Source organism: Mauremys mutica, chromosome 3, assembly GCF_020497125.1.
Source record: "Mauremys mutica isolate MM-2020 ecotype Southern chromosome 3, ASM2049712v1, whole genome shotgun sequence".
In the NCBI taxonomy this organism is placed as follows: Eukaryota; Metazoa; Chordata; order Testudines; family Geoemydidae; genus Mauremys; species Mauremys mutica.
This window is the reverse complement of record NC_059074.1, coordinates 38,816,755-38,844,387: the sequence shown is the minus strand read 5'-3', so window position 1 is coordinate 38,844,387 and position 27,633 is coordinate 38,816,755. Positions and strand designations below refer to the sequence as shown.

General features: G+C 39.6%; 1 protein-coding gene across 1 annotated transcript in view; it reads left to right on the top strand.

Annotated features, from left to right (window-relative positions):
* Positions 1-27,633, top strand: part of SNTG2 (syntrophin gamma 2) — a 475,088-nt gene that overhangs the window by 197,074 nt on the left and 250,381 nt on the right. The window contains exon 2 of the mRNA XM_045008823.1: positions 24,410-24,547. Coding sequence (XP_044864758.1) covers positions 24,410-24,547 — 138 coding nt within the window. The remainder of the gene's footprint in view (positions 1-24,409; positions 24,548-27,633) is intronic.

Below are 27,633 nucleotides of genomic sequence, written 5' to 3'. Positions count from 1 at the left end.
TACTGGCCTTAAATGTGGATGGAAAAGGGTCCATTCATGGTGTCCAGCAGATAGCTTTGTGAGTTTGTAATTTGTTGAACTGGTTTCAAGAAACTATTCTCCTCACTTACCTTTTATATATTTTGTCAAATTGTACATTTTTGTGTGCCTAATGATTGCAAGAGTTTGTGATATATTGTGATGCTAAGCCTTGGGGTCCTTACTTGATCTTTACTCATTCCAAATTCTAACTGATGTTTCAAAGAGATATTTTCCTGAGGAATAAGAGAGCTAACCAGGGGCATGATCTGCAGGTGGTATAAATTGTCATAGCTCCTTTGATTTCAGTGGAGCTATGACAGTGTGCACCAGCTGAGGGTCTGCTCACTGAAGATTTGGCCTCACAACATTTAATACATTTCTAAATCTCTTGTTAAGAGTGATGTTTCTTCTTCTTTCTTCCCAGAAAACTTTGTGTGGTTTTAAATCAAATAAAAGATACTCATTGTAGCAAGAAGAGGTGAAGGTTAATGCTATTTGCTGCTAGCAGTTTTCATCTCACCCTTGTGATTTGTTGTGTTCAGCCACAATAGGGATCAGTTAAACATGTCTTGGGAGAAAAGCGTACCTGGTGAGATTTGTGATTAGGTCAAGGAAGCTCTTGATGGATAGAATTCCACTGAGTGAAGATAATCCTGAAAAGATTCAGAAAAGAGCTAAAATGATGATTTGAAGTCTGGAAATCATGTTTGTAGTGATACATTTAAAAGGCACTCTATTTAGTTTATCCATGAGAAGATTAAGTGATGAATTGATCATGATCTACAAGAACCTACATATAGATGAGATTTCTGATGGGAAACACTCTTTGGCAGAGCAGGAAAAGGCATAATGAAATCCAATTGCTGGAAGCTGAAACGGGAAAAATGCAGACTAGAAATAAATGTGATGGGAATTAACCATTGGCATACCTTACCGAGGGACATGGTGGATTCTCCATCATTTGAAATCTTTTCAATGAAGACTGAATATGTTTCTAAAATAAATGCTATAGTTCAAACAGAAGTTATGGGCATTACGCTTGGTGAATTTTTTGGACTGGGTATGCATAAAGTCAGAATAGATAATTATAATGGCTACATTTGGCCTTGAAGTATGTAATTCCACTATCTCTTCATTTTCAGCAGCCCAAAGTAAATTCATTACAGCTCAGTTTTCACACAATATCTAACACAAGCCATGTCTTTTATACCTTTCTTTGAGGCACTTCTATCTTGACTTACAGTGGAAAGACTTGCTACTGCAAATGGCATGGTTGACAGTCATTCATCTCTTCCCCAAATTTAAGTAAAACAGTAAGACTGACCCCACCATTAAATTACATGATTTTTTTCTGAAATTTGGTGATAAACCTGAAATCACTGAACATCCCAAGTGGCCAGAAGATACTTCAGGACATTGGGAGGGGAGTGGGGTGAGATGAAGGAGGAATTACACCTATGCAGATAGTTCTGTAATTGCTCATAGACCAGACTGCAGTAGCCCGATGACCATCTCCCTCTCTGTGGGGAAGATTGTGGACAATACCAAGCTGGGAGGGGTTGCAAGTGGTTTGGAGAATAGGATCAAAATTAAAAATGATCTGGAGAAACTGGAGAAGTGGCCTGAAATAAATAGGATGAAATTGAGTAAGGACAAATGCAAAGTACTCCATTTAGGAAGGAACAATTAGATGCACACATACAAAATGGGAAATGACTGCCTAGGAAGGATTACCATAGAAAGGGATCCGGGGATCATACTGGATCAAAAGCTAAATATGAGTAAACAGTGTAAAATTGGAGATTTTAACAGCAGATTAGACAAACACCTGTTAGGGATGGTCTAGATCATGGTGGGCAGCCCGCAGGCCACACGCAGCCCGCAGGTTGCCCACCACAGGTCTAGATAATACTTAGTCCGGCTGTGAGTGCAGGGGACTGGACTACATGATCTCTCGAAGTCCCTTCCAGTCCTATGGTTCTGTGATTGGCGAGAAGATCCCCATAGTCATATATTTACTAGAACCATCCCTACCCAGGCTGCCCTTATCTTAGCTTCCAGCTCTCTTGCACAGTTGAGCACAAAAAGTCTTCTCAGTACAGACTCAGTGCACAGGGAGTATAGAAAGCCCCTCCCTAGGTTCCCATATCCTCGGTGGAAGGCATTGTTTCTACATGATCAGAACCTGTCATGGAAGGATTTGGTACTACTAGATTAAAGAAACAGACTTCAAAGGGTTGTAATTCCTATACTGTCCATTAAGGAATTCATATATTTGGTATACAGCGATCAGACATAGATTAGACTAACAAAAAATCTAAGAGAATAAAAGGTTTATTTGCAAGCTTTCATGTTTTAGATTTATTAATTCCATTGCATCATTTCGCTTGATTTATATGTTTAGCTAGAACCATGAATAATAATGTAAAACTAAATACTTTTTCTGTGAAAGTATCAGAGTATTGTACTTGGCCATGTACAAAATCTGCTGTCAATCTCCCATCAATGGCATCAAGTATCAGAGGGGTAGCCGTGTTAGTCTGGTGTAGAAGCAGCAAAGAATCCTGTGGCACCTTATAGACTAACAGACGTTTTGCAGCATGAGCTTTCGTGGGTGAATACCCACTTCTTCAGATGGCATGTTTCCAGACTCGGATAGTTATTTACATTAATGTTATGTACAGGAATTTAAAACGAACATTTACAGCAGGGGTCGGCAACCTCTGACATGCGGCTTGCCAGGGTAAGCACCCTGGCGGGCCGGGCCAGTTTGTTTACCTGCCGCATTGGCAGGTTCGGCGGACCGCGGCTCCCACTGGCCACGGTTCACCGTCCCAGGCCAATTGGGGTGGTGGGAAGCAGCGCGGGCGAGGGATGTGCTGGCCACAGCTTCCCGCCATCCCCTTTGGCCTGGGATGGCGAACCATGGCCAGTGGGAGCTGTGATTGGCCAAACCTGCCGACGCAGCAGGTAAACAAACTAGTCCAGCCCACCCAGGTGCTTACCCTGGCGAGCCACGTGCCAGAGGTTGCCGACTCCTGATTTACAGTTTCATCTTATGTGGTCAGCAGATTACCACACTTCTAAATACCCTACTGTATCCCTGTTACTTCTAAATAAAGACATTTGTTATCAAGTCTCACTCAAGTGCCAGATCACAAAAACTCCACTGCATTAATTGGTCATGCTTTTCGCAGTGTTAGACAAGCACAGAATTGAATAGGTATAAAGAAATTCAAGTCTGAAAAGACTAGCTGGATAATGTAGTCTCATCCCCTGTGTTTTTAATGGTACTGTACTCAGTACATCAATTTCATGAATGTTTTATCTGATTGAATGTTTCTTGACTATTCTTGAATATCATCATTGATTTTTGCCTTGAATATCTCCATGGTAATTAATTGCACCTCTCAATTGTACTTTTCTTAAAAATCTTTCCCCGTTGTCTGACATAAAGTTCTTATTTCTTAGTTTAAAATCACTTTTTACATGGTGGTATAAGTCTGAACTTTGTTTTGCGTTGATCTGCTGTTAGTCTTTATGATAAATATATCAGTATTGCCAGCCCCAGACATTTAAAATTTGAGTCAGGCCCCAAAATCTGAGATCCATTTAAAATTTACAAGATTTAAAATGAACAATAAAATGTGGGTTCTTTTTCTTTTTCCTTCTGGTGTTTGAAGGTTTAGGTTGCATTCAGGTCATGTTTTCAAGCTTTTGTCAAAAGCCATGGGGGATAGAAACTTACTTTTGTTTAAAAAGGTGAAATTCTTCTCTAGTCCAGGTATTGTGAGACCTGCAATAAAATCATGACAGTTGGCAACAAGGGTATTTTATAGTCTAGTATTGTTGCCTTTTACTCTGTGCACTAGGATGCTGAGCACAAGCTGTCACTGAAATTCTCTTCACATCTTATATGAGAGGGGGAAAGGGTTTCAGATTTACTTTTCTGATGGGGTCTAAACACATTTGTTAAAACCTGAATGAAGTCTTAGCTCTTTTTCACTAAATCTTCTAGGAGCATTAAAGCAAGCTTAGGGGGTGGTGTCTTAGTGACACTATAGTATTGCCAGTGCTTATGAAGATGACACTGAAATGTCAGCATTTGTGGAAAAATTGGATGTATTCTGCTTTATTTCCTAGGATGAAATCCTGGCCCCACTGAAGCAAAACTCTATTGACTTCAATGGGGCCAGGATAGTATCACTAGGATTTTGTGGAATGTATCTAAAGTTGTGCCAGAAATTAAAACAAAATAAAAACAACAACAATACAAAAACTCCCATATGTACCAAAACTTGGTTTTGTATGTAAGTAAAGGAGGAAGTTTATTTAAGATTATTTTTCCCATTGTTTTTATTTATTTTGGCTCATTAAAGCCAACTGAAGTTTATCTGAATACAAAACGAGTAAGAACCTTTGATTTAAAAAAAAAATCAGACGTGTCCCTTTGGTATGAGAAACAGAAGAAGAAGAAGAAGGCTAGAGTGAGTCTTCTAACAGACAAGAAGTGAAGAAAACCTAAGCAAAGGAGGAAGACTGGAGGTTGCTCCCTCTTGCCTCTCTTAGCAGGAAACTCACAAAAGAGGTTTCACATAGTTTTTCAAAGGCACAGATTGGCAGTAGAAGTACATGAAAACTGACAAGTGTGATCCTGATAGGTGGAAGCAGCAGCAACCAAGTTGTAGTAGGAAAAAGCATTTTCAGCAAGGCTAAGGCTCTCTTAGCTGTTTCTTCTATTCATAGCCAAATACAATAGAAGAACCTTCTGGTTTTTTGGTATAAAAGTTCCTCTCACTTCACAGGTTGCTTCAGAGTTATGTGGGGTTATATAATCAACCATCAGCTGTAGCAGTGATCCTAAGTTGGCTAGTGCATCTGTGCCACTGGCACCAGTCAGTCAGGAAGAAGTAGAAAGTAGTGCCACAGGCACACATTGGTAATGACCAAAAGGAATCCTTTGACAATAGTAGAAACAATGTTATAACTTGAGCAGGGTCCAGTTTGCTCATTAGATTGGTTTTATGGGTTTAACTAGCATTGTTCTATCTGTGTGTTCCATTGTTTTAGACAGCTATTAATAACTATGACACTTTTCATTTTCATCACATTTTTAATCTGTTATGTATAGTCCCGGTTTGTATTGCTCACGTGTTTTTTACATACCAACTTTGCTCAGAGTTAATATGGTTCTCCTATGCATTAGTAGATTATGGAGTTCACTCATCAAAAGACAATGTATGTTATTGTATAACTTTTTATCTACTCTTACTGTTAAGGTGTTTTTAAAAAGCTTTACTTATTTCCCTTGTATTTGTTATTTTCCCTCCTCCTTTTCATTATTTTATTCATTTTCTCTGTGTATCCATTTCTCTTTTTACTCTATTTTCCCTTCATCTCTTCCCTTCCATCCCCTTTTTCCTTTGTTGTCTTCTATTCCTCTTCCCCCAGGTGTCAATTTCTTATTACTCCTTTCCTCTTGTCCTTGTTCCCTCTTTCCACTTCCTTTGTACTCTCCCTACCTTCCTCTTCTCTCACATAGCCTCTCCTGCCAAAAATTATCATCTGCTCTCCTTCTCCATCTACAAAATCACACTCTCATATCTTCCACTGCCAAAATCTCATAAACACAGACACCACTTGCAAAAATCCATCAAATACATAGACACACGAAGCTGCCCAGAATCTGCTAACACACACAGACTTCCCCAACAACCCCATTCAGAAACATACATACATGCTTATCAATCCCAGTATATACACAGGACTTCTAGTACTCAAGCTGACCCTCTTCCACAGAGTGTATGTACATACACAGATGCACTATCCTTCAGCATTCCAGCCCTAAAACACAAGACTTCACTTGAACTGTCTGTTTCTTTCCCTATCTCTCTATCTCCATCCCCCCCCTCACCCCAACATATTTAGTCAGCCTCCTCTCAACCATTCTTCTTCCATTGCTGTCTCCTTACACAGGTTCATTCTGCTCACTCTGCCCTGTACAAGGTTATGCCATTTGTAATAAAATCTTTTAAATCTTTAAATATCTATGTAAAAATCAAAGGCTAAATAAAAACAAGAAACACTTTAAACTACAAGGTCAGCACAAAGCTGTATGCCCTTGGAAGCTGTCACATAGATGAGAAATCTGTTAGAAAAGGATTATAGAAAAGTCAGGTTTCTAGTAATTCCTAAGAAAGCTAGCAAAGCAAAGACACGATGGATAAGAGATTACAGTACGTCAATACAAAAGTACTCAGCACTATTCAGCATAAAGACAGCTCATCTATACATATGACAGATTTCATTGATCAAGAGAAGTGCATATTTGCTATAAAAGACCTTATGGGAATTAATTTCCAAAACACACATTCCTTGAAGCAGTTCACAGTCAAGGTTATTAGATACCACTCATTCTGTCGGTGCTGGATAAGCCAAAAAAAAAAAAGAAAAAAAATGGAGATCCCTACAGCATAAAATGAGTTTTCATTGTTTTCCTTACAGCCTGACAGACAATTATTCACAAACAAAAATAAAATGAAACATTATTTTAGTCCACTCTTTTCTGAAGTGATCTATCTCTTCTCCAGGTGAAAATGTAGGTAAGAACAAAATGTTTCTTTTGTCCATTTCTTTTCAAGTAGTGACCCAACTACAGTTAGCACCAATAAAATCTTTACAGTTTTCCCTTTTGGTCTAACTAATATTACTTTGGGCTTCCTGCTGCTTTTCTTTCCACCTTTCCCAACTCCCTCTTGCACACACACACTCGTATCTCAGAACAATACCCAGCAATGCCCTCTGCCCATTGTTCAAATACCTGGGTAGAGTCACATATGCCTTTGTTTCAGCTGGGGGGTGGCTTAACCGTCTCTTACAGCTATTTTAAATTAAGAGTGGTGGTCATATTTACCAGTTTCAGTGATATTTTGCTCAGCCCAGGGATACCAGCTGAAGAAGCAGTTTTTTAGAAATGTACATTGTAAAAGTAACTCTGCTGATGATATAACACTGTTTTTGTAGAGCGGAACAGAGAAGCCATCACCACTGTGTTGAATTAAAAATGCATCACATAACTAAGCTAAGCTTAATTTTAACATAAAAAGTGAAGCTAAAAGGCATGTTTTCCAAGTAGTTGGTGTAGTTCATAAAATATTTGTGGAGTGTTGTGTGTACTTGATTCAAAAAGGATTTTCTGTGGTAAAACTACATCAGTGACAGGAGTTCCTTCCTGTTGAATGTTGTGCAATGATCAATATGTTTTAATGAATATTTGCTTTGAAGTTTGAAGTTAGTGCTACTTGGTAAAATTCATTCCTGGTGTAAACAGGGAAAACTCTAGTGAAGTAAATGGAATTAGGCCTTCCTATACCAGTGCTGAATTTGGCTTAATATATGTAATGGATTAGAGGTTTTGATGGTGACACAGAAGATGATGTATGAAAGATAACATTCCAAGATTCATAGAGTTCAAGGCAAGAGGGGACTAGTATGATTATCTAGTCTGATTTCCTGTATAACTCAGGCCATAGTGCTTCTCCAGAATCCTTTCGAACTAGAGCATGCCTTTAAAAAATCTTCCAATCTCAAATTGAAAAACACCGGTGATGGAGAATCCACTATGAACTTGGGGAAATAGTTCTAGTGGTTCATCATTCTCTGTTAGAAATTTACACCTTATTTCGTCTGAATTTGTCCAACTCTTTCTTTCAGCCATTGGATCTTGTTATACCTTTTTCTGCTAAATTGAAAAGCCCATTATCAAACATGTGTTCCCTATGTAGGTACTTATAGATTATAATCAAGTCACTCCTTAACCACCTCTTTGTTAAGCTAATAGGGTGAGCTCCTTCAGTTTATTGCTATTTTCTAATCCTTCAATCATTCAGTCCCTGATCATTTAATCTGCTTTGCACCCTCTCCAAATTATCAACATCCTTCTTGAATTGTAGAGAGAAGAACTGGACACAGTCCTTCACCAAATGTGAGGATAGAATTTGATGATAGATTGGTAGATGCCTGGAGGCAGGTAAGACAATACAAAAAACAAGTGGCTCAGTTGTCTGGAAAACAGATGTTAGTTTTTCATCTCTTATCAATTTTTTTCATTAAGGAGCTCATTAAAATTCTCCCTCCATCTCTCTCTAGTTTTTAGTGAAAAGATTTCCATTTTTGTCCTTTATTAGAGTTGATTGAAGTTGATATCTTTCCTCCAGATCTTGATACTCTTACAGAAAGTTCTCTCTTTATTAGTACATCTGTTTTGTTCCATCTTCTCCACTAGCCAGGACCTGTTGTAGTAGAAGCTATAAAAACACAAAGATATGATCCCTATATTGAAAAGTTTACAAAATAAGACAACAAGTGGCAGCAGAGGGCTCAAATGAAATATATACATTCATATTTGTAAATGAAACATTTTGCATTTAAAAAAAATGAAAATAGTGTCACCGGGAGGGTGTTTTAAGGACTGCATACAGAAGTAGGCACAGACATTGGTAAGTGATGCAGATTGTTCGAAGAATCTTTGTTGTTTTATGAATTTAAGGTGTTGAGAATTTGTCTTGAAAGGAAATGTGACCAGTTTATATACAGGGCCCTTCTTTTTTTTGAGTCTCAAATCTCTACCTGCCTGTCTGACATCAGCTCTTGAATGTATGGCTCCAAATTCAAACTTAACTTTTCATCGTTCCACCTAACCCCATCTTTTCTCAGTCACCACTGCCAGCTTCCCCCCCCCCATTTTTTGGTCCCCCAGCATTGTAATTTTGATAGAAAGCTTTGATTTTTCTCTGTCCCCCCACTTACTACCAGCCTATTGCTTTTTCCTCTTTAACATCTCTAAATTCTCCTCTTTCTTCATGGCCTCTATTGCTATCCTTCTCATCTGTGCTCTTGGTACCTTGTCTACTGTAACCTTCTCCTGACTGCCCACAATTGACTCTCAAACGTCCCCTTTCATATTGGTCTGAAGTACTGCTGCTAAAGCCATATTTTTTCCGACCATTTCAGCCAGGCTCGCTCTCCCTATTTGTCTTCTCTCTGTTACATGTATAAAGAAAATAAAAAAGCAACTGATTCTAGTGTTGCAGGTGAGCTTCATTGTCAAGACTCGATGCAGAAGGGGAGGGCAAGAGAGGATAAACTTGGAAAAGCCATTAAGGCTTTGGATAAACATGGGTTTGAAGTAGCTCCTCATTTTCCAGGTTACCAGCCAAAAATATGGCTAGAAGGACTTTCAGTTCTAACATAGGGGCTTATCTGAGCAACTGCCCTGTAAAAACAATTACTATAGATGAAAGTAAAGGGTTTTTTTCTAGATTCTTACTTCAATGCAGAAAACTGTTTTAAAAATCTCATAATATCCTATGATTAGTCTGTATCTAAACCTTACTACAAAAACATTGAGATTCCAAAAGTAGAGGAAGAGAGCGCATTTTAGGGTCTTCAGAATTACAATGACATATCAGGATTCACACTAATGAAACTGTAGCATAAACTTATGTCACTTACACTGAGGGAGATGCTAATATTATTGAGACATCTCAGAAATTAAGTCATTAGGGATGGCTTTGGCTATTTGGCCTAGGCAGAGCAACCCAGAATCAGAGTCAGATTGAAAGGAAGATGTCTGGTAGAAGAAGCAGGCATTTGAACAAGTATGTGAGAATGATGGAGCAATTAGAATAAATGGAAAAAGTAGTGGGAGTTGGAAAGACACCAACAAATGAATCAGAGCCCACAATTCATGGTAGAAACAGTGGACCAAAACTTGTCTGATCATACGTATTTACTCTGGATACAGAAAACAGACTGGGGCTTTCCTAATGAAGTGCATTCAGCGCTGTAAACCATGGGAAGAAATGTTCTCACATCTTTGTTTACATGTCTATAGGTGGGGAGAAAGAAGTATGAATCAAAGACTCGTCAGTGCAGATTGAACAATAACATTAACAGCAATGGTAAAATGAACTATCAGGGCAATTTTTAACCAGGTTTCAAATAGTCTGCAAAAAAGGATAGTCTTGAGGTATTTGCAAATTAAACTTTTATTAGTAGGAAGAAGTCCAAGGTTTCTTGTTCAAATAGCAAGAGCTTTTATGCAAAAATTGGTGCATCTTTGAATATTTCTTAGAAATACTGAATCCGTTGGCACTCCATTCCCATTGTCCACTTGCTTGGAAAATGGGATATAATCAATAATTAGTGATGAGTTAAAACAGTCCATTAAAATATTCTAAAATAGTTTTTCTGTGGTGTTCATTACATTTTAGTAAATTCATCTGCCACAGCATTATGTTATTCAATGCTGATTAGAAAGCAAGACATTTTAATGTTTTAAACCTGTAATTTTTACTCTGAGACATTCTGAAAGTTCATTCTAAACATGCATTATAGGATTCAAATGTTTGTGTCTGATGTCTTGAGAGGCATGTGAGGATGATAATACTCAATCATATCTAATTAGCTGGTGACACACTGCTCCTCCAGTAATTAAACAAGACATTACTTCTTATTTTCTAATGATTAAGATCACACAGTTTGCAAGCCGCCTGTTAATCACTGCAGTTGCAAGACTAATGTCATTAACAGAAAATACCAACATTAAATCTCACGGCTATTTTTAACTAAGGCTTTAGTTGACAGATGTAATATAATGTGATGTAAATAATAAAACTGAACATTTAAAAATTCTGTATTGTGAACATCTTTTCAAATTATTGCATCATCAATGGGTGCATAGTGTTATTTATAAATTGTCATAAACCACTTACATAATTTTTTTGGGGGGGAATGTTCCTCTCTGGTTGAAAAAGTGTTATGTATAGCAATGATTACGTTAAAATCTTCTGAACGTTAAGAAAGGAACTATAGCATTTGTAATTCTATGTAAATAATATTAAATAAATATTTGATTATCAGTAAATGCACATATTCCAAGAAACAAAAGAACAGTTTTCTTGAAATCTAGACCTTTTCAAAGTATGAATTAAGTCTAGTTTCATATGCTATAACTCTTCCCCACCCTTCTACCAATTTTTCTTGGTTACACAAATACATTTTCCTATTTTAAAAAACAATCTTTCCTTTCCCTATTGCTTTAAATTTAGATAAATTTAGCTTTAATCAAAATGTTAGGTATTAATTTAGAATATATCATGAACTCATATTAAAAATCTGTGGTTCTGGATGTTTAAAAATTGTGGTGAATATTGAAAAATACACTCCATCTTAGTAGTTATAGTCTTATTGGCCTAAATTTTAGATTAATAGAATCATAGAAGATTAGGGTTGGAAGAGACCTCAGGAGGTCATCTAGTCCAACACCCTGCTCAAAGCAGGACCAACCCCAACTAAAGCATCCCAGACAGGGCTTTGTCAAGTCTGACCTTAAAAACCACTCAGAATGGAGATTCCACTACCTCCCTAGGTAACCCATTCCAGTGCTTCACCACCTTCCTAGTGAAATAGTTTTTCCTAATATCCAACCTAGACCTCCTGTGATGGGGCAGAGCGGCCCCGCACTGACCCCACGGCAGTTAACCCTTCCTTCTTGGCAGAGGAAGCCCCTGGAAGCTAGGTATAAAAGCCTGCAAAACTGCTCAGTCAGGGCTGACCACTGGAAGAGAAGGATGCACACAGCCAGCTCCCGAGGAGGACCAGCCCACGCTCCAGGAACCAGGATCCAGCCCAGCCGGCATGTACCCTGCGTCCCAGATGGAGGACCCGCCAGAGGGATACGGACCGGTAACACCTGCCCCCGCCCCCCCCACCCCTGAAAGGGAGAATATGACATTGAGGGTAGGAAGTGACCCAGGGGAACCTTAGGGACAAGCCACATTAAAGCAGCACTGATGCTCGGTGTGTTGTGGGTGGATCCCCGCCGAACGAACAGCAAAGGGAACCCCGCCAATACGAGAGCCCTGGGTCGGGACCCGGTGGAGAGGGTGGGACTGGGTCCCCCTACTCGTCCGACCATTAGGCGACACTTCCCCGCCTGAGAGGGGGAAGGATGGACTCTGGCCATTGGGCCATGCTGCCCTGATACCCGGGGCGAGTTGTATGGACTCTGGCCATTGGGCCATGCTGCCCTGATATCCGGGGTGAGTTGTATGGACTCTGGCCATTGGGCCATGCTGCCCTGATATCCGGGGCGAGTTGTGTGGACTCTGGCCATTGGGCCTTGCTGCCCTGATACCCGGGGCGAGTTGTGTGGATTCTGGCCATTGGGCCATGCTGCCCTGATATCCGGGGCGAGTTGTATGGACTCTGGCCATTGGGCCATGCTACCCTGATACTTGGGGCGAGCACGTGAGAACCTGCCATTAGGCCACATCGGGACACCCTTAAAGAAGGCAGGCTGGGAAATTTGAGAGGCGAAGCCCTGGCACCCCTGGCTCCCCTGCCACAAAGGGACGCAGCAGTGCCAGACCCATCACACCTCCCCACTGCAACTTGAGATCATTGCTCCTTGTTCTGTCGTCTGCCACCACTGAGAACAGCCTGGCTCCATCCTCTTTGGAACCCCATTTCAGAGAGTTGAAGGCTGCTATCAAATGTCCCCTCACTCTTCTATTCTGCAGACTAAATAAGCCTAGCTCCCTCAGACTCTCCTCATAAGTCATGTGCTCCAGCCCTCTAATCATTTTCATTGTCCTCTGCTGGACTGTCTCCAATTTGTCCACATTCTTTCTGTAGTGGGGGGCCCAAAACTGGACACAATACTCCAGATGTGGCCTCACCAGTGCTGAACAGAGGGGAATAATCATTTCCCTTGATCTGCTGGCAGCGCTCCTACTAATGCAGCCCAATATGCTGTTCACCTTTTTGGCAACAAGGGCACACTGTTGATTCATATCCAGCTTCTCGTCTACTCTAATCCCCAGGTCCTTTTTTGCAGAACTGCCGCTTAGCCAGTCAGTTCCCAGCCTGTAGCGGAGCATGGGATTCTTCCATCCTAAGTGCAGGACTCTGCACTTGTCCTTGTTGAACCTCATCAGATTTCTTTTGGCCCAATCCTCCAATTTGTCTAGGTCATTCTGAACCATATTCCTACCCTCCAGCTTTATCTTCCTCTCCCGCTAGCTTAGAGTAATCTGCAAACTTGCTGAGGGTGCAATCTATCCCATCACCCAGATGATTAATGAAGATGTTGAACAAAACTGGCCCGGCACTCCGCTTGATACCGGCTGCCAACCATACATTGAGCCGTTGATCACTATCCGTTGAGCCCGACGATCTAGCCAGCTTTCTATTCACCTTATAGTCCATTCATCCAATCCATACTTCTTTAGGTTGCTGGCAAGAATACTGTAGGAGACTGTATCAAAAGCTTTGCTAAAGTCAAGGAATAACACATACACCACTTTTCTTATATCTATAGAGCTAGTTATCTCATCATAGAAGTCAATCAGGTTGGTCAGGCATGACTTGTCCTTGGTGAATCCATGTTGACTGTTTCTGATCACCTTCATGGATATTTGCCATTGCCTTTAAATTGGCTAACAAAAGCATCAGACTAAAGTTTTCTCCACCATTGCTGGATGCTATGGCAGATTTCAGAAAGGGTGCAGTATGGTATCCCGTTTCTGTCAAGGTTTACAGTTTAAAATCTGATTTTGAACCTGCCCAAAATGGGTGAGAAAAGAGGAGATGAATCAAACCCAAGGACCACAAGCCACCGCTCTCTCCTGGTAGCCAACAACAAAGCTGTGTTTAAAAAAGGGAGGAGGGGAAAAAAGCATGTTGCTCTTACAAGAAGATTATAAATATGGTATTATGCCTGAGCGGAGAAGACGTGCATACTCCAAATACATCTTAGCTAAAGGTCAGACCACTATAAGGTCAGTTTGGTTATATATGCCTCAGGTCTGCAAACTCTGGCTATGTGACATTGAAAATTACCCACTGTCAAAAGTTAAGACTGGCTGTTTTTCATTATTGGACAGAAATTAACTTTGTGTTGCCTTTGTATTTGTTTGCTTTCTCACCATGAGAGAGTGAAACATTTCCATCACAAACTATGATTTATAATATTGACCAGGCAGCCACTTACTTTCTCCTGGTTTGAGTTATTTTTTTATTGGAATTAAGTGATATGAATCACATCTCACATAATTGCTATTGCTGTCAGGGTTCTTTGTGATGTCTTGACTGTTTTATGCCCAGGTGCAAAACATACAACACTGCATCTCCATTTCTTGGTCGAAAAAAATAATGAATATGTGTGAAGGAGTCTCAGAAGAAATATAGTTTCTTTAAAAATAAGAGCCATATTAATTGTTCTCCCTCTTTTCTTGATCATGTAAAATCTTCTGAATTGAAGATTAAGGAATATTTGTTTATAAGTGATTCAGCTAAGGATAGCTACATGGTCTGCTTTATTAAATACTTGATATTTACTTTCTCATTCATTAAAGCAGGCTGCAGGGTTATATTGCAAATAATATTTGTGTAATACTGGAAATACTGATGTTTAATATTTATTATTTTTCCTTGCAACTAATTGGTTATATATAACACTTACTATGAATATAAGGGAGTTTAAGATAAAACAAGCTATTGAAATCTAAAAGCTAGTCTAAGTAAGGCGAGCATTGCAGCCTGCAAACAGAGTACTGTTCTGTCTTACTAAGTCTCTTGCAACATAGGGATTTTAAAAAAAAATGTTTTAAGCTGGTCAAATAGTATTTGTCAAATTCAACAAATGTCATAGTTTTTCATTGAATAATTTATTCAGTGCATACTTTTTAACGGTATCTGACTGCTCTTAAAATATTTCATGAATCACGTAATATTTCATGAATCACATGAGTCACAAATTCATAGTCAGCTGCAATAATATAGTGAATACAATAAACACCCCCATGCTACATTAGGGAGTTACATGGGAGTCTGCATTTTTATAATGGTTACAGTTGCTAGGCAATGAATGCTTGCCCTCAGCTCTGAAATTTGATAACAATGTTTTGTTAGCCAACAGAAGTAGTGGCATCTTGTGTATAATATTTTTTTCACATAGCTCACTTTTAATGGCCACAGTTGCAGTCAAACCTCACAAGGAATTGTTTCAAATAGTCCATTCTATGCCTTTTGTGCATGGATAGCTTGCCCTGCTGTGACAGTCTTTAAGGTTTCCACAACCTACATTCAGTTTATATATATTTTCTTTGTCAAATGATAATTACCCCACATAAAGTGTGCACCAGTATTTTGGCATTATATTTTCCTTGTGCAATGCCTCAGAGAGTAAAATATTCATGCAGACCCTGATCTCTTCCTTTTTATGGTATATATATTTTTAAAGACTGCTTTTCTATTGATTGAGAGCTCTTAATCCGTAACTTAACCACTTGGCTGAAAACTGGGGAGATGCTCTCTCTTGACGTCATAAACAGGGGCGGCTCCAGGCCCCAGCACGCCAAGCACGTGCTTGAGGTGGCATGCCGCGGGGGGCGCTCTGCCAGTCGCCGGGAGGGCGGCAGGCGGCTCCGGTGGACCTCCCGCAGGCGTGCCTGCGGAGGGTCCGCTGGTCCCACAGCTTCGGTGGAGCATCCGCAGGCAAGCCTGCGGGAGGTCCACCGGAGCTGCGGGACCGGCGACCGGCAGAGCGCCCCCCACTGTGTGCCGCCGTGCTTGGGGCGGTGAAATGGCTAGAGCCGCCCCTGGTCATAAAACATTCTACAGAAAGCGCACTTTGTCCTTGACCATATTTTTTAATTACTTTCTTTATTTCTGTAGCTTCAATACGGGCAAAAACCTTTTCCTTTGGTTCATCTGATAGAACATGCAACTGAAGTGCAAGTTGCTTCTGTAGTCTTCTGACATTCCTACATTTGATGAATATAATGACGGATAGATGCAAGAGTATTTTTTTTCAGACTTTATTTGATTTGATAACCACCTGTATTATTATTATTTTAGTAACTATATTACTTTACATAGCAGTATATTTTTTCATGAGCAAGTAATCAGACTGCTTTGTTCATAATGTAACTATAACATAATGTTTTTGCTCTGTGCTCATTAATGGGAATTTGTAGTTTGGTTTTGGTGAGACTGCATTGACCATTTATTTTGTTGGACAGTGTATTTTTATGTCTCAGCTCTAACTCGGTTCTTTTACTCTAGAATTTTTTTTTCCAGTTCTCGGTTTCTTTTGTCTACGGTGGGGGTGGCAGATTGATTTAGTTGGGAATTGGTCCTGCTTTGAGCAGGGGGTTGGACTAGATGACCTCCTGAGGTCCCTCCCAACCCTGATATTCTATGATTCTATGAGATGTGGATGGAGAGGTTGAGGTTGATGTTTTTGTTTTTTAATTGAAACATAATAATGATCTACCCACCCGATTGTAGATTTTATGGCAACTCATAGTATTAGCTGGGATTGTATAGAATAGAAGTTTAACACTAAACTACAGGAATATATAGAATTTAGGTATGACACAAAGACAGGATCCTTTTAACAAGGGAGTATTGTACTACCACCTGCCACAATGGAGTTCATTGGAACAGAGGGAGACTTAACCCTTAGGGATCCTGAGCCCAGCCTTATTGTGGTTACAAGGACTCTGCTGCATGAAGGAGCAGACAAGGAAACCTTGAAGTCAGGCAGAGATCTGGGTCAAGGGAGTTAAGGTGGAGACTTGGATCTTTTCACCATCCAATTCCACCGGGATAGTATAGAAGCCAGGAAAATTTCCCACAATAGTGGGACCATTCACCTGCTTACAAGGGCATTGGTCTGGGATGGAGGTTCAAGCTCCTGCTCTGCTTAATCTGGGATGGAAAACTCCTCTGAATCAGGCAGAACAGGGACTTGAACCCACATCACAGTCTGGTCACACACAGACACTCACTCTTTCTCTTGTTTCTGCCAAAAAATCTTTGAAGGATTTTATTTTCATTCCAATGTGGAATGAAAACAAATTTCAAAACCTTGGAAGTTGCCACAAATGGAATTGTTGTCCTGCAGTCAACTTTAATAATAATACTAAATCCCAGGATGGTATTGACTTTTGCTCTTGCATGTGAGAAAATCCAATTCAGAGTTTTAGTCACTCATAATAATCTGCTATTTGAGGCAGAATAAATAGCTATTGGTGATTAAAAGAACTTTGAAGTGACCTTTAAATCCCTTAGTACGAGAGCAATACAGTGCAAGTATGATGCGAAGTGACTTTTTCCTATACTGGGGAATCTCATCTGTAAATGTATTTCCAACAACTGTATCATTGACACAACAAGTATATAAATATTTATTAAGGGTGAAATTCATGGTGCAGAGGAACAGCAAATGATCTGCACTACAAAAAAGCACTCACTGGGGTTATGAGGAGCAGGAGCAGCAGCAGCAGCCGCACACAAGTTCCTCAGAGAAAAGCTTGTTGGCATGGGCCAGGTGAAGGCCCATGGAATAGACGTTTACAAATATCCAGTGACAATAGCACTCCACATAATTGGTGTGAATAGTGGCCATGATGTACAAGACAGGCTGCAGACCTTTACGCTGTCCCCAGCCTGGAGTGAAAGGTAGATTTAACTTCCAGCCATATCACAGAGCCCAGTTACTCAGGCTTTATCCACTTGTACTAGATTTCACTCAGTGCAGTAGTCCAGTGTTTTTCAACCAGTGGGTCACTACTCTCAATATAAGAATATAAGAACAGCCATACTGGGTCAGACGAAAGGTCCATCTAGCCCAGTATCCTGTCTTCTGACAGTGGCCAGTGCCAGGTGCCCCAGAGGGAATGAACAGAACTGGTAATCATCAAGTGTTCCATTCCTTGTTGCCCGTTCCCAGCTTCTGGCAAACAGAGGCTAGGGACACCATCCCTGTCCATCCTGGCCAATAGCCATTGATGGACCTATCCTCTATGAATTTATCTAGTTCTTTTTTGAACCCTGTTATAGTCTTGGCCTTCACAACATCCTCTGGCAAGGCATTCCACAGGTTGACTGTGCGTTGTGTGAAGAAATACTTCCTTTTGTTTGTTTTAAATCTGCTGCCTATTAATTTCATTTGGTGACTCCTAGTTTTTGTGTTAGGAGAAAGAGTAAATAACACTTCCTTATTTACTTTCTCCACACCAGTCATGATTTTATAGACCTCTATCATATCCCCCCCCTTATTTGTCTCTTTTTCAAGCTGAAAAGTCCCAATCTTATTAATCTCTCCTCTTATGGAAGCTGTTCCATACCCCTAATCATTTTTGTTGCCCTTTTCTGAACCTTTTCCAATTCTAATATATCTCTTATGAGACAGGTCAACCATATCTGCACAAAGTATGCAAGATGTGGGCGTACCATGGATTTATGCAGAGGCAATATGACATTTTCTGTCTTATTTCTTAAGGTTGAGGTTGGTGTTTTTGTTTTTTAATTGAAACATAATAATCTACCCACCTGGTTGTAGATTTTATGGCAACTCATAGTATTAGCTGGGATTGTATAGAATAGATGTTTAAAACCAAATTACAGGAATATATACAATTTAGGTATGAAACAAAGAGAGGATCCTTTTAGCAAAGGAGTATTTCTTCCCTTTCTTAATGATTCCCAACATTCTGTTCGCTTTTTTGACTGCCGCTGCATTGAGTGGATGTTTTCAGAGAACTATTCACAGTGACTCCAAGAACTCTTTCTTGAGTAGTAACAGCTAATTTAGACCCCATCATTTTATATGTATAGTTGGGATTAGGTTTTACAGGTGCATTACTTTGCATTTATCAACACTGAATTTCATTTGGCATTTTGTTGCCCAGTCACCCAGTTTTGAGAGATCCTTTTGTAGCTCTTCACAGTCTGCCTGGGTCTTAATTACTTCCCAGGATGGGTCATGAAAGGCAGTCGGGGATGCAAGGCATTAAAAAACATATTACAATTCAAAACTAAGAAAAGTCTCACTTCCCCACTCATCTCACTACCCTTCAGAGTTCAGTATTTTCTGTCATGCTCTCGAAACAAACACACAAATAAATTATGTAGGCTTATCATTGTTACCATTGCTATTCTTCCTTTTACAGTAAATGTAAGGGGGTAACAAAAAATATTTGTTTTGAATAAGGGTTCATTTGCCAACCTGAAAAGGTTGAGAAACACCCCCTAATTCAATGTAATATTTGAGATGTTAAAAATACAGATGTAAGTAAATGCAAATGCAAAAGTGTAATGTACATGTTTTGTATTGGAGAGTTTTACTATAAGATTTTTCTTGGCTAAAATGTTATAGAAGAAAAATATTTCTGTACATTTTTTGGTACAGGTTCATCTTGTGATTTTGGGGGAAAAAAAGGAGTTTGCTTTCATTTGATAGAATCTATTTTTCTAACTGAAGAAAACCAAAGTCAGAATGCAGTGGAATTTGTAGGAGTGGTTGCTAAGTTGTTTCCTAACTATTTACTCTGAATCTGCTTGAAGGGGCTTATATTTAGGTGGAGTAAATAGGTTTTTTTAATAGGTAAATTTTGGGGGGGAGGGTAATGAAGGAAGCTGATAACAGCCTACCTGCATAAGAAAACACACACTGAAAAGGAGCACGAGCAGAGAATCTGAGGGGGATTTTTCACTAAAAAATCCTGCCTTTGCCTGGAAAACTCTAAAACTGCTGACCAAAGACATGAGCAGTCTGGTCAAAGCTGAAACTTGTAAAAAGATAGCTGAAGCTCTCTAAATTATGATGGACTGTGGTAGATTTTGTTCACTTCTTTGTAAAGGAAACTCATGGCAGACTGCTAATGGGCAGCCTCTGGGTGGAAAGTTTTATCTTTTCTATTTAAAGAAAAGAGTGAACTATGTTTAAGGTCTGACTGACAGACTTAACCAGGCCAGAACGGTGCATGTCCTCACCAAGAGTGCTTGCACCAATTTAACTGTCAGAAGCTGTTTGTCAGAAGATGGGAATGGGCAACAGGGGATGGATCACTTGATGATTAACTGTTCTGTTCATTCCCTCTGGGATACCTGGCATTGGCCACTGTGGTAAGACAGGATACTGGGCTAGATCAACCTCTGGTCCTACCCAGTATGACCTCTTTTATATTCTTATGTCAGTGTGGGTCATTGTGAGACAGCTTCTGAAAGGCAGCAACTGTCAATGTAAGCAACACAATATCTGCACTGATACTGGATCGACCTAACTATATTGACCTAAGCACTACACTTCTTGTGGAGATGGTGTTATTAACTGTTATTAGTGGGCAAGTTACATGGGTGGGAGGTACATTTTAGTGTAGATGCTTACAGAGTTAGTTCGACATAAGTTGTCTTACATTGACCTAAGTGCTGGCTGAAAGTGGATTAGCGCTATGAGCAAAGAAACGGTCTCCTGTTGTTTTGGTTCCTCCTGTATTCAGGAAAATGGCTTTGCATGTTCTTTGTAACTAAACAGGATTGTACCAAAGAAACAAGTGACTCTATCATCAATTTCTCCTCCTAATGGAAACAATCTGCAGGGCCCCAAATTTTGACACACCACTTGGGTCAAAAGGGGGTAATTTTGGACCATACCCAATATGGAGCATGGTATGAACTCTACCTGTTTACTCAGTAGTCACCCAGTTAGATGTTCAAAAGCACCTAAAGAGGCAACTAGGTGTAACACTGACAGACCTTGGTCGTCGGCGGGCAGGATTGAACCTGGGACCTCAGGAGCTTAGTGCATGAGCTTAAAGCCACATAGCCCTTAGCAGAGGCTGCAGAACAGACTCATTCATCTCTAAGTGGTCTTGGTGCCACTAGAGGGGACAGTGCACCACACCCAGGAGGTGTGTAGGTTACATACTTCCCATAGCTGAGGAAGCGCGTCCAGAGCTTCAGAGACTTCCCAACTGAAATCCCAGACAAGCCCCCACTTGTAACACTGACAGACCCCAGTCATCATCAGAATCGAACCTAGGACCTCTGGAGCTTAGTGCATGAGCCTCTACTACATGAGCTAAAAGACATGTGGCCCTTAGCTAAGGCTTTATCGCAGACTCATTAATCTCTAAGTGGTCTTGGTGACACTAGAGGGGACAGAGCACCACACCCAGGAAGTTTGTGGGTTACATAGGCAGCTGATGGGGTTTTCAAAAGTGCATAGGCACTTGGTTTCAATGGAAGTCAGACATCGAGGCATTTTGAAATCCCATTAAGCATCTAGCTGTATCTTTAGACACCTAAATACTTTTGGAAATCTATCTCATGATACCTAATTCTTCATTGTTATCATTGTTGAGGAGATGCATCTCCCTCTGAAGCCTCTCCTTCATAGCCTAGGAGCCTCAGACCTTTCTGGAGCCAGCTGCTGGGGTGGCAGTACTACTCTGAATAGAGACTTGTTTTTACACTAAAAATGCAATGAACATTAGGATAGCTATCATGGAGTATATGCCAGTACATGCAAAGACTAAGTCCCTATTAAAATAACCTAGTTCGAAAAGGCACTTTGTCCTAACAAGATCCTGACTGGTGCATATAGAATTACTTTAGTTATGGCATCTATTAACACGCTGAGTGAACAGGCGAATGCCTGAACTCTGATACACAACCATTTATAATGATCTAAAAAAGCAAACTTGAAGGGCTGAAAGAAATCTAGATTAATCTTATTGATTTGGCAAGCAAATAAGATATTGTTGCATGTCACCTTAGATCACATCAAGAGCTGGATGGAAAGTGTGGTGAGTAATGGGTCCTAATAGGAAGAGAGGAGCTCCATTCAGAGTTTCAGTTGAAACAATGTGATGAAAAATGCTAAGGAATTCAATCAGTTACTCCACACATCCCATTCATTACTGAATAAGCTATTACAAATAGAAATTCGGGTTATATTTACTGGATTACTATAAAACACATGTAGCAATTACTAGCCACCATTATTTGCTCCCTTGAGGTTATGTAGGGTGTTCTAAAGAGTTCTGTTCTCTCATGGTGTTTCTGTGCAAGTAGTAGCAATGATGGGCTATCAGGGTCCAATATAACAATAATGGGATATTTTATGAATAAAATAGAATTTGAGTGAGGTGATTTTACAAATGTATTCTTCCACATTTTAAAAATATCTGCTATTGCATAGGGCATCAGTTTTATTTACCAGTAATGCCTGTACAGTCACTTACAAAAAAAAATTAGTAAATCATCTTATCAGTATTGATAATATCAAGGTACTGAAAACTTTGGAATGTTAGGAAGTGAAAGAACCATTACATCCTTCTCACACAGCGTTGTGCTTCTTTCAGACTTCCCTAATGGACACTGAGGGCTTGTCTACAATTTAAACACTACTGTGGCACAGCTGTGCTGCTGCAGATGTGCAGTTGTAGCGCTTCAGTGTAGACACTACCTATGCCGACAGAAGGGGTTCTCCCATTGGCGTAGGTAATCCATGCCAATGAGAGGTGGTGGCTAGGTTGATGGAACAATTCTTCTGTTGACCACAGGGACTGTCTACACAGGGACTTGGGTTAGCTTAACTATACCACTCAGGTGTAGTTAAACCAACTTAATTTTCTATTGTAGGCCAGGCCTAATCCTTCACCAACCATCACCAAAGAACATCCTCTTTAATGGTACAGAAATTAAAATATTATCAAAGAATTTAAATCCCAAATTTGATGTACCTTCAGTTTGTTATAAAACTTTTGAGGAATGAGCATTGAATGCCAAGGGCTTACTTCTTTTTAATATAATATAAAACACAAAAATCAGATAGGAAAAAGCATGTGAAATTTTAAAGGAAATGCTGAAATTGGATCCCAAATTATTGGGCTTAATATTGGTCATTACATATCAGGGTACAATAATTTCCTCCACTACAGGAATCATTAAATTAAATGCTCTGATCTGTTTTATGCAAGAGGTCAGACTACATGATTATAGTTGCTCTCACTTGGCTTTAAAATCTACCAACCTCCAAAATGATGTTTACAATCTGCTCCTGTAAAGTCAATAGAGCACTAATTAATTAATTCATTTTCCACAGTTGTGACAGGATCCTTAATTGTGCTAGCATGTAAATCACTCAAAGAAAAAAAAATCAAAATGCCAAATCATGGACTTAAAAAGACTTGTAAATCAGGGAAAATATGACTCATGGTGGACATGAAAATGTTTTCCCTTGTGAATAGTACAGATGTTCTACTGCACCAGCATCTATCAGACAGTGTGAATATGTGTACTTCAACTGTTCGGTATAGTAGGAATAAAAACAATCACAGCATTTTGATACCACTGTAAAAGGCAAATTAATAATTTCTAGACTGATAAATGTTGTAACTCAAATACAATCACTCATTTCTGCTTTGAAAATAGATGTTTTGGTTTTTCTCTGCTATATAGAATGCAAATAGAATCATTTGTCTAAAGCTCATTATCTTCTGAAAATGTTCTAATTCATTGACATTACCAATTAGATATTTTGGTCCTAATTCTGGAAACATTATTAAACCAAATCTCTCACACTGGAGACAAATGGGAGGACCAAAAATGTGAAAACGTTAATTTTTCTGTTGTTAATGTATTTAGACATTTCAGGTGGCATTATGTCACATTGCTTTTTATCTTATGTAATGTATTCTGCACATAATCTTATACAGAAAACTTGGAAAAATACTTTTTATTTTGGCTCTAGCTATATTTTGATGGCTTTTACTAGTTAAACCAGCATATCTCAGTTATTCAGTGTAGCTTACCATTTAGTATTCTGATGATATACTTCCATTCACTGTGATACATAACATTTAAGTCTTATGTAACTTCAGAAATAGACATCTAGTTTGACCTTTACAAATTGAAATATATAATGTGTATGTTTGTGTATATATGAAATTGGGATGTAAAATGTTAATCCTCTGCACAATGGAACTCTGGACAGTAAAGGTAAAGCTTGTCTGTGCCAGAGACTGAACTTTCTTGAGGATCAGTCTGAGGCCAATCTGAGACTCTCGAGTGAACTCCCCCAGGAATGAAAGACCATCACAAACCTCACCACTGTCCACTCAAAGTGCAATGTGAGTTTCTTTAAACCTGGCCTTCTCTAATGAAAACACATCGCAGCATGTATATTTAAAGCAAGCAAACAAACAAAAAATCCTTCCAAAACAGAACACCTCACTGAACACACTTCTCCTCCTGGCAGTGGAAAGAGGTCTTAAAGTGGGAATGAATTATACTTACACCCACTTTAAGACCTCTTTCCACTGCCAGATAAGTGTAAATAGGTCTTTGAATGAATATTTGAATCAATTTAAAACCTCAGAAAACAAGCTGATCTTTCACTTCTTGTTTCAATCAATGTGCATTTTTGTGCAAAACCTATTGAAATGTAAAGACCTTTTATTGTTTATTAACATAAAATGCTCCTGTACTTAAACTGTTTTATTTGTATTTTTGTACTTTGTTTCCACAGACTAAAACAGGTATTGCATTGTTATATGATGAAGAGTCTGAAAATGCCTATGACATCCAACTGAAGCTTACAAAAGAGGTACTAACAATTCAAAAGCAAGATGTCATCTGCATTAGTGGAAGTGATCACAGTACAAACGTAAGTACTTCTATATCTATTTTGCTTGCAACTATATATGTGTATGTGTTCCCAAATAGATATTCTATCATATGTAAAGAATGAAACTGTGTGTGTGTGTGTAAAATAATATTTTATTCCGCCATAGGTTCCTTTCCAACTCCACTACTCTAGTAAGTGTAACATTGTAAGTAGAATAGGGACTGGCATATAAATACTGAGAATGCAGCATTTCACCACCGGAAAGATGGTTAGTTAGGTTATTAACTGAAGAAAGTGTTCTGTTCCCACTGAGAGCACTTTGAAAAGAGAGTATACTACATCACTCATTTCCCCAGAATCTCTCCTTTATTTGTTCAAGAGCAGCACAGGCTGGGACAGCACTTGAAAGTCACTTCCTTCACAGTAAACTTTTCCAGGCAAACCTGGAACCTAAAAATGTGTGCTTGCACATATGCTACACTTTCTTTTCCCAGTGCAGTCTGAGTGCTAACTCTCTTAGAACTTTTAGCTCTGTCATGCACTCTGGCCATGCAGAGGTCCACTTCTGTATCACCAGGTAAGATTTCTTTATGCATAACGGGACGGCTATGCATATGTGCCGTATAAGGAAGAACCTAGCAAGGAAAAGTATACAGTGGAATGTGGACAAGTTCCCAAAGTGGTAGATTTGCAAGAAAGGGTAGTTATGTTGTGTTCCTCTGGAAACAAGTGTAGGTGTACCACATTTAATGAGCACAAGAAGTTTCTTGTACTGTATTGGGGGTTCCAATACAGTACAAGATAAAGTATGCATGACAGCCTCCTCAGAGACTTAGTCAATAGTGAACTCTCAGGGCTTGTCTTCATTTAAAATGGTATAGTGGTGCTGCTGCAGTGCTTCAGTGTAGACACTAGCTATGCTAATCGGAGGGGATCTCCCATTGGTGTTATCCACCTCCCCGAGAGGCGGCAGCACTGTCTACATGGGGACTTAGCTCAACTTAGTAACACTGCTCAGGGGTGTGGATTTTTCACATCCCTGACCAATGTAATTAAACCAACCTAATTTTCTTTTGTAGACCAGGCCTCAGTTTACCTCTGGTTTTACACATCTTTTCAGCTAAACATAAAATTTAACATTTGGGGACATTATGTGAGTTTATGATTCCCTGTAGAGTCTCTACAGCAGGAAATGGATTATACTTCAACAACATACACACACATTCTTTCCCCCTTTCCACTTGAATGGCTAGTTTTAGTTCAGAGCCCTCAGAATGTCCCAGTTGGGGTATAAATTGGCAATGGAGCCTGGTATTTTCATTCATGCAGTCTTGTTTGTTCACAAGGAATGTACAAGTTCCTGCTTCTCCAAACTGAAGAGGAACCAGAAACAAAATAGTAGTTTCTTAGCTTACAGTTCCAAGCATCTTTAGCCAATACCAGCCCCTGAAATCTCTAGCTTTTTTCCAGAGTCGTACACCAAGCTCACTGCCTGCTGCATGGCTTTCTTGCCTTTTTGCTCCAACCCCATTCTCTGTTTCTGTTCTGTTCTCCCTCTTTCCCTTCACACACATACTTTACTTAAAACAATGCTCAGCAAAGCCCCTCTGTCCATCCTAAAACTCCTCAGCAGGTTCACATAACACTTTTATCTTAGCTTGGGGTTTGTGATGAATTTATCCTTGCAGTTATGCTAATTGAAGATCGTGTCCACATCTATCAGACTCACCTGAGATTTTTTTTTTTTAAGTTTTGGACAGTTAATGCCATCCAAGAATAATCCAATACAAATTGCTAATAGTAGTTAGAAATGTTTTCTCTTGTGTAATTGTCCCAGACTATTGTACGTGAATGTGACTTGTTTATAAAAATGTGCAAGGTGACATATAGGATACCACTCAGTGAAGTGAAAAGCATGTCACATTGTGATTGGTTTGTTGAGACATGCCTCTGCCAAAATGATCACCTTGTGAATAACTTTCACTTCACTGAGTGGCATGAAATGCTGCAGTTCTAACTGTAAAATGCTACAGTAGTTATTGGTAAGGCACCTAGCACTAATTAGTTTATATGCAATTTGTGGTCACAATAAAATATAATATGTAGTTGCAAATGCATGGTATCTTGTATAACTAAGCATTTTTAATGTGCCAGTCTCAATAGTATATTGTACATAAATTAGGAAGCCTTACTTCTATCACAAAGGATATTAAATTAAATTAAGTTCTATTCAACTTCCTCATTTCAGGCTATTTCTTGACTGAAACCAGCCAATAGTGATTACCTTCTAGAAGGAAATATGATCAGCCATTATCATGATTGATTACTGGGATAAAACCTGTGCAAAAAGTTAGGTCTTGCATCACTTTCTAAAAGTCTTTAGATTTGGGCTCATCTGGATTTTTGATGAAATTTAATACCACATTCAGAGGGTCCTCCACTCAGGATTCTCTGCCTGGAGACCCCGTAATTTCATCCAGAGGACCTTCAGCTTCAGTGCCATCTTTCTTCAGATCTGCCATTGTAGGGTACAGATCGAGAGAGACAGGCTTTGATAACATTTGGAACTTAAAGATAAGAACCAGGACTTTGAAACTGATCTGGAAGTGGACAGATGGTCATTGTAAAAGGTGGAGCACAGATGTAAAGTGGGCAACTTTGTGTTGAAGAAGTTGAAATTCCCACAGATTGCCCTAGTTAAATCATAGGTAAACCTGTAGGTGTGAAAGGCACTTTGTGTGCACAGGAAAGGAAAAGGCCTCTCCTATCTTAGGCCTGGTCTACACTACGCGTTTAAACCGGTTTTAGGAGCGTAAAACCGATTTAACGCCACACCCGTCCACACTAAGAGGCCCTTTATATCGGTATAAAGGGCTCTTTAAACTGGTTTCTGTACTCCTCCCTAACGAGAGGAGTAGCGCTAATATCGGTATTACCATATCGGATTGGGGTTAGTGTGGCCGCAGATCGACGGTATTGGCCTCCGGGCGGTATCCCACAGTGCACCACTGACCGCTCTGGACAGCAATCTGAACTCGGATGCAGTGGCCAGGTAGACATTCAAAAGTTTGCGGGGCTTTTCCTATTTCCTGTTTGCCCAGCGTGGAGCTCCGATCAGCACGGGT